This window comes from Vicia villosa, linkage group LG6, assembly GCF_029867415.1.
Source record: "Vicia villosa cultivar HV-30 ecotype Madison, WI linkage group LG6, Vvil1.0, whole genome shotgun sequence".
Taxonomy (NCBI): domain Eukaryota; kingdom Viridiplantae; phylum Streptophyta; class Magnoliopsida; order Fabales; family Fabaceae; genus Vicia; species Vicia villosa.
The window spans coordinates 8109176-8117646 of NC_081185.1; the positions used below are offsets into that span (position 1 = coordinate 8109176).

Here is an 8471-nt window from a genome sequence, read left to right on the forward strand (position 1 = left end):
GAAAAGTAAGTTGGGGTGTATTTGGTTGGCTATTATTCGGAGTATTTGGCTTGCTAGGAACGGCATTATTTTCAAGAATTCGGTGTGGAATACCCGTAATGTTGTTTGGAGTTGTAAAGCACTTTTATGGAGGTGGTCTTTTATCAGGAATATTCCCCATACCAAATGTACCTTTTATGAGTTTGACAAAAACCCTTTGTTTTACTTAAGTTAGGTTTTATTTGGTGGGTAATTTTCCTTTTGCGGCTTTGCCCGTTTCTTTTGTAATCTTGTTCCGTGAATTTTTGTTCTCTTTTAAGGGTTGTATGTAGAAGTAATCTTGTAAGCAAAAAAAAGAAAAAAAACTACAAGTATTCGTAAAGTGTTCAACACAAATACGTATCAATGTTGCATACGATATGAACCAGGAAAAGTTTCAAAATCTATGCGTTTCTTAGTTAACACTTGGAATGGGAAACTACATTTTTCAATCTCCAAATATATTGGAGAATTGGAAATATTCTAATAAAAGGAAACTCAATTGTATCACAACTTTTCTTTTGTTGTTTTCTTGCTGTTAAATGACAAGTTTTCTTTTTATACATAAATTAGAGTGAAATGGTAATTTATTCCTCAAGTTTTGTAAGAATCGGTCAAAATTATTTTTAATTTTTACAAATTAATAAATACAAATAAAATTTTAAATTTTAACCTCGTTGGTCAAATTTAATGTGTCCATCAAAATTTAATGTTGTCTTCAATCTTCATCATCATCTAGATAGTTGAAAGGAAGAGCTATTGATTTGAACGCTCTAAACTTTCCTACATTGTGCAAATGCTCATTCTCCAACCTATTCAATTCAAAACATCAACTCATAAATTTTAATACCAATGAAGTGGTAATAATCATTGCCAATAAGTTCAATAAGGTACCTGAAAAAATTCCAAATGCCGCGGCGAAGGATCTCCAAACAAGTTATAATAGCAGTCAAAGCTGTTTTATGAAGGAGAGGAGCATCCTTAATGCCTAAAACAGATTGCATCCATGCAAACCTCAGGATAACATTCACTGCCTAAAATGCCATCATAAGAACCGTGATTCATTTCGTCGTGCAGATAAAAAAAAGAGAGACGAATGAAGAGCACACATATTTGTATTCAAATATTAACTTACCATAGAAACAAAATATACACTTTTGTATGGTACGAGGAGTTTATCTCTCAACCATGGATTTCTTGAGCCTCTTACTAGCAAACCCCAATCCATGACAAAATCCCAATAAGTATTATAAACTGTTGCAATGCTTGAAGAAGTTGCAGCGAGAATTTTCCAAACAAGTCCAGTGTGAGACTCACTAGAAGTTCTCAGAATAACTGCAATTATTGTTGAGATGTATTTTAGTGCATTGAGTCCATGCGTTGTATTTTTGTCTTCGAGTAATCGGCGAACACACTTAAAACAATAAGGTTTGTGTTAGGTTAAAATGAATGAATAAATTATATCATATACATTTGTTAGAACAGAAACTTTGGTTCAAAAGTAAACAAACACGAAATTGAAAAGTGTGTACCTGAAGTAAACGGATCCAATATGGAATAATAGCTACAATTAAATAAAACATTCTATAGATTCCACTATCATTGCACTTATTTGATCTGGTCAAGAAATCCCCCCAAAAGTAGTAGCAAACATAGAATTCCAAACATCTAAATGATTGCACCTGAAGACATAATTGTTAAGTAAAAAACAAACCGAAGATTAATGTAAAAGTTAGGTAAAAGCAAGCTTAGGCCTCAAATAAAATGACATCACACATGTTTTAAAAACCATATCAAAGATCGAACTGTTGAGACTTCCAAGTCATAGTTCAATTGGTTTAATAAGTTCAACCACAATGGAACTGAATGGCAACTAAATAACTATTTAAAAAATGGAAATCAGGTTGAATCAGTTTAACCCAGTTCACCCTTACTAGTTACTACATACAATATAACATGGATCAAACCAATCGATGAACTGAATGATTCTCAATTCAACCGGTTGAGTTGCCTTCTGTTCGATTTTCAAAACATGTTTATATATAATGATTGTGTAAAAAGTGACCAATATGAAGTTTTGGTATAATGTGAAGTGTTAAACCTGGGTAGTAAGCTGATCTGCCAAAAAACTATCTAGAAAATGGACCTGAAAAAAAAAAATGAAGATTAGTATCGTCAATGGAGTTTAGAGCATAGGTTTGAAATTTTCCCTTTGTTGTTTACCTTATAGAGAGGAGCACAAATGGTGTGAAATGCAGCTCGAATAAGGCAGAAGCGACTGGATTTATATATGATATTGAAGGGACAAACTGTTACGGCAAGCAGAAACTGCAATACAAATTCATTAAATAAAGTTATATAGTTTTCATATAGTTTTCAACTTATTGACATGTCATAAGTTATTTTCATAACAAGTCATACCAAACAGCAATAATATATACATACTACTACCAGAATTATTCCATTGACAAAATACATAGCAAGATGATCAAATTTGAAAAAAACAGATATAATTTTATAACTTACTATGATTAGGCCTAAAGGCACTAATTCTGTAAGTGCTGAGAAACTTTTGGTTCTTTGATCCATCTCCATATCTAAGTTTGAAAGAACCGCAATCAAAGAAAGTACTGCAAGGCCGGAGCTAAGAAGAAATACTTCTTTATAAGCTAACTCAGTTCCTTCTTTGAATCCAAATATAAATGGATAGTTGATTCTAAAAAGCCTCCATAAGTATGTGTTCACAGAGTACATGATCATATGGAACACAATGTATCCAAAGAGACTGCAATAAACTAAAGTTCATCAATCATGATTCCAAAAACCAATGTGGAGCTCCTTCCTAACACTTTCATAATCAGTCCAAAAACAGATTCGAAGTGCTAAAAAGAACTAAAAACAGAATCCAAAGAAAGGTTAAAAAAAAAACAAGAACAGATTGAACTGCTAAATCGAATAAAAAAGCAACAGAAAAAATTGAAGAGTCATAATCAGTCCTTTTGGCTTTGGGTATTTTAATAGAAATTGATTTGGTTTTTTTCCAACGGTCTAACTATCCGTAAATAATAGAAATTTGGTATAGTTCGGTTCACAAAGAGCGAGTCCAGTTAAGTTTTCATCTTGATACCGAACTATGAATAATCTTAGTCTCGTAATTGACATCAGCACATGTGATTACATTCAATTCGTCCATTTTCTCAAATTATGATTGGTGCTTGTGTCGAGTTGGTGTCCATGTTCATAGTATCTATGACATACATGCATGAAAACATGAAAACACAATTATGTAATTGCACAATAAAAATGCAAATGAACGCCTCTAACTTACCTATAAAGTGGAAATATGTTTTCCATATATCTCGTTCTACCTTCACTATTTAGAATATTTCTTGCATGTATGAGTATAATTAGTGCTGCAATGAGAGCAATTGCGCAGCCAGTAAATACTCCTGTTTATCAGCGATCAAATGTAAGTTTGAGACATAGTTTATTTTTTCTAAGCATAATATTGAGGCAAAATGAAGGAGTAGAAATTCAGTGAGCATCAAGGAATCAAAAACTGCATAGATGCATTAAAAAAATAACTAACATTCACCATTATATTAATGCACCTTATGATTTTCTAATGGTTTTAAATTACGGTCAGCAACCACAATATTGCAGATTTTGAAGTTTGTGTAACAGCATCACAACCTCAATTTTGATTGAATCAGCAACATTTTGGTGTAATGCAAAGATTTAACAGCGTAACTGCAACCGCAAGTTGAAGCCTTCGCTGACATTATTCAAAAATAAACCAATTCTTTATGTCATTACCTAACAAGAATGTAGTTCTATGCCGCTCCCTCTTCATTGTCGGTCTTAATATGTTCATTCCTTTTCTATGATTCCCATTTGCAAAGTGTTTAATGAAGGCATGTTCCACTCTATCCATGAGCCTAGTAACCTTTTACAATACATGATAGAGTATGCAGCACTTTAGGCTCTGAAGAAAACTATCGATTTTCATTGAAAAATATAAGAGAATCTAACCTCATCTGAGCTGCCAATATAAGAACTCTCCACCATCTTTCGGTAAGCTTTTGATGCATTCCTTGAACTGACCTGTAGTGGTATTAATCAGATACAACCAAACCCAAAAAATGGGAAGCAAATAGATTATTCGCGAAATCAAAAAGGATACCTTATCATACTTCTTCATGATTTTTGTGAATGCCAACAAATTTAAGAAGCTGCATACATATTAGCTTTGTCAAAGATAATCAATTTATAGTTAAGGCCTTGTTTAGATAAACAATTTAATTAAGTGCTTGATGTATAAGAGTTTGGATCTGATTGGATTGGCTTAGTTGAGCTTATCTACAGATATAAATAACTTCAGACACTGATTGAGGGAGTGTATGGAAACAGCTTATGAGTTATGACATGTCCATAAGTTGTTTTTAGCTTATTTCCACAAGCTCTTCAAGATAGCTTATGAAAACAATTTATAGCTTATATTAAAGAAGCTGCATACAGATTAGCTTTGTCAAAGATAATCAATTTGTTGTTAAGGCCTTCTTTGGATAAACAATATAATTAAGTGTTTGATGTAAAGTGTTTGGATCTGATTGGATTGACTTAGTTGAGCTTGACTACAGACATAAATAACTTGTGACGCTGATTGAGGGAGTTTGAAACAGCTTATGACATGTCCATAACTATAAGTTGTTTTTAGCTTATTTCCACAAGCTCTTCAAGATAGCTTGTGAAAACAGTTTATAGCTTATATTAAAGGAGTTTGACTTTATTTGATTTTTTGTTATAGAATTAGCTTATACAATAAGCACTTACATTATGTGATAAGTGTTTATGCTATAAGGACTTAATCAAATTGTTTTCACATGAAGAGTTTATGTAAATACAAACAGTCTCTAAATTCAAAACTGAAGAAAGAACCCATGTCACCTGTATTGTTTTAGAAGTCTCAGCTTATGATGTAATTCCTTGAAGGCTGCACTAAGTTGCTCTTCTGCTTTCTTAAACTCTTTCTCGTTAAATGTATCATCAGGTTTTGAATTTGTTAAAAGACCTTTTATGGTTGCTACAGGAGTTTCTGGTGGGCTCACATTGATCTTCACATGTTCAAGAACGTCTACAGGAGCTGGTCTAAAGCTCTCCATGGGATTCTTAGAATTGGTCTGTGCTACATGTTTTCTATCTTCTTGAAAAAGATTGCCATTGTTCATTTCAACCTCACGAATCGCATCCATATGTAGACTTGGGTGACCTTCAAAAATAATCAGCAACCTTAGAATGCAACTTCTCAAAAAACGTCAACTTCTATGATTTATTTTTTAACTATGTAGCACAAGCACTTAAGATTAATAACATGTCTTCTGCCCGACACGTATCGGTATTTGTATCTGGCTTCAACACAACACCAGACATGCTTTTGATTTGAATTATGAATGCTATCTAGATCCTTGCGAAAATATAAAACAAAACAAATAAAAAATGAACATGAAAATGGCTTACCATGTTTGGCAGTTGAAGAGGTTTCATTGCTATCAAGATTTGTAAACCCAATCTTTTCCACCTTTATTCTAAAAGCAATAAGATAATTAATTTGCTTACTTAACTCCTCAGCTTCATCAACCACTTTTTTAACAATCTTCTTATAAAATGCATTAACCTTATTAAACTCAAAATCAAGTTTCTTGAAAAACTCGAGATCTTTTTCTGCTCCCTCTTCAGAAGCTCTTAAGAACATGGTTTGGTAAAACCCTTGTGAATCTTCACCTTCAACTGACTGAATAAGTATGACTTCGTCCTCATTTTTCTTTGAAGACTCTCTATGCCTATCATTAAGACCACTATAAGCTCTATAGAGAGTTAACCTTCTCCTCAATGATCCTTTCGATGCTGATGTTGATGCCCTTCGTCCTGTTGATTGATTTTCTGCCTTGTACTTTGAAATATCTTTCAGAATGGATTTGAGAGACTCGTAATTCATGTATGCTTCTTGCCATTCTGGCACCATTTGGGACACAAATTCTTTTCCAAACTTCATCTTTTTTTTCAAGTGAGAAAAAACGATGGATTTCAATTTTCAATGAAGTTTAATTTTTGATCTGCAATGTACAATAGCAATTTTGATTTCTCAGAATTTGTGTTTATGTGTTTAGGCAAGGAAAGAAGAGGGTTGAACATATTTTTTAGATAGAAACAGAATTCTTTTTTATAAAACAAAAACATTTTTTATAGAATAGTTTTTTTTTTTTTTTTCTGAATAAGGTGAAAAGAGAGTAAAAAGAAAAAAGAAGAATATGGTGAAAAGTAACCTGAAATAGCCTAAAATCCGAAAGTTTTAGAATGGAGAACATAGCTTCCATTTTGTGCTTTTCTCTAATAATTGGCAACACAAGTGCAGGTGCTTACATCTGCATGTTTAAAAGCATAAATCTTAAATAAGCTAATCTTTAACTTTTAAAGGAAACCAAACCAAGATTTACTAAAAAAACATAAATAAGACTGTTACCAAAATAATTAGATAATGTATATTTATTCCAAAAAAAAAAAATTTAAATTCATCTGATTGAACCAAATGAGTCTCAAGCATCTTACCGTATTAATAAATCCATTACACCATAAAAGAAATAGCTTGTTGATTAATACCTGAAGGCCAGCATCTTCAACTCTTTTCTGCAAGCTTCAGTTACTCCTTTGACAAAGCGACACCAGATTATTTGCAACAGGTTTGTCTGGCAACTTTAATGGCTAAACTTCCCCAACCACCTCCAATCTCAAGAATTTTTTGTTTTCTCTCAATACTAGCCAAGATAAATTAGGAAAAATTAGATATTTTGCAAAACATAATTTAATATAGCAATAAAATAGAGACCAATAGCACTCACTTTTTCAAACAGATGAGATATTTTTCTCGTCTGCGCATCTTTCAAGTCTTCATCTTCATTCTATCATATAATTTAACAAAAAAAATAAAGATAAAATGTTAACCAACTAATGTAGAAATTGTAACAGTAGTATGTACAAGAAATTTGGGCTCACGCATCAAATGTTAGTATGAAATATAAACTTTCTAGTAATGCTATTTTAAAGATTAACTCTAAACTTGCTCTTGCCGTGCCATTTCTTTCCAAAGCACTGGGAATTTGTTCCACTAGTTTTATCACTTAGATCACAAACAAGGTCTTAAATAACAATTGCGGTCGCATAAAGGCTTTCGCGATTTCGATCAATACTGATTACGATCGTCGCGGTGTGAATTAACTATAATTTATTTTTCATCTCAAAAACGGTGAATAACGGTGAATTAGCTATTTTAAAGATTAACTTTAAACTTGCTCTTGCCATGCCATATCTTTCCAAATCACTTGGAGTTTGTTCCATTAGTTTTATCACCTAGATCACGAACAATGTCTTAAATAACGATTGCGATCGCATAAAGGCTTTCGCGATTTCGGTCGGTACTAATTGTTGTTGTTACAGTGTGAATTAACTATAATTTCTTTTTCATTTAAAAAACGGTTAATAACATATAACTGTATCTGTATCCACACCTTCGGATGCCTTTTGTTGCAGCCGTTTTCGTTGTAATAGACAGTTTTGTAAAGCCTTGAGTCAAATTCAACCACTAAATCATGATATTCAGCATAATCATATACCTAATTCCAAAGAGAAAACATCCAATTCCGAATTTAGTTTCTCGAATCAATAAAAATTCTAGATCTGAAGCGAATTAGAAACTGAAATATGATTCAATTTGTCAAAAAAAGCTATGAATCTAAGAAATGCATCAAATTAGAAGCGAAGATAGGGTTCGAGATGGACAACCTTCTCTGGATCTTTGTGGCTCGAAATCGGAGAACGCGAGAGGTAAGTATGCGGATCGGAGGGACGGCGGTGATTTGAGAGATACGGCGGAGAGTGAAGACACGCGGTGGTGAAGAAGAGGTGTGGATTATTGAGAGCGATTCGGAAAAGTGGTGAAGCAAAAGCCATGGAGGGAAGAGGGTATGGAGATAGAACTAGCTTCTATTCTGTGTTTGAGATTGAGAGCTATAAATAGTGAACGTTGTATTTTTGTGTTTCGCGGGGGAAAACAGGTTAGAACTAATAAATAAATATGTAAGTTATAAAAAAATTAAAATTAAATTAAACTAATAAAAAAATAGTTATATATAAGATGAGATTTTTTTACGGTATTTTTTTTATAAGAAAATATATATTTTAAAAAATCATTTTTATTAATTTAATTGTGTTTGTTTAAAATTTAAGCAGATCAAAAAGAAGATTGGAAGATCAATTTCAACCGCTTGTGCTAATAGTTGGATCGAGAAAAGATTGGAAGATCAACTTCAACAACTTATGCTGATAGTTTGATTGAGAAGAGGGTAATCGTCATCAAACACTTATGTTGATACTTAGATCGACAAGGATGATTGTCAACA

General features: G+C 32.6%; 1 protein-coding gene across 2 annotated transcripts; it reads right to left on the reverse strand.

Annotated features, from left to right (window-relative positions):
* Positions 1–587: 587 nt before the first annotated feature.
* LOC131608828 (phosphate transporter PHO1 homolog 9-like) lies at positions 588–8098 on the reverse strand. 2 transcript variants are annotated; one of them, XM_058880403.1, is made up of 18 exons: positions 7855–8098; positions 7581–7685; positions 6915–6974; positions 6676–6830; positions 6342–6440; positions 5536–6131; positions 4966–5287; positions 4202–4250; positions 4051–4122; positions 3835–3964; positions 3347–3467; positions 2545–2803; positions 2242–2346; positions 2120–2164; positions 1551–1700; positions 1154–1432; positions 913–1052; positions 588–830 (listed from the first exon to the last, which is right to left on the reverse strand). In XM_058880403.1, the coding sequence occupies exons 6-18, from the start codon at positions 6068–6070 to the stop codon at positions 737–739; spliced, it is 2301 nt and encodes a 766-aa protein (XP_058736386.1). In that variant the 5' UTR covers positions 6071–6131; positions 6342–6440; positions 6676–6830; positions 6915–6974; positions 7581–7685; positions 7855–8098; the 3' UTR covers positions 588–736. The 2 variants fall into 2 exon arrangements, with proteins under 2 accessions (XP_058736386.1, XP_058736387.1); XM_058880404.1 differs by lacking the exon at positions 7581–7685.
* Positions 8099–8471: the final 373 nt, after the last annotated feature.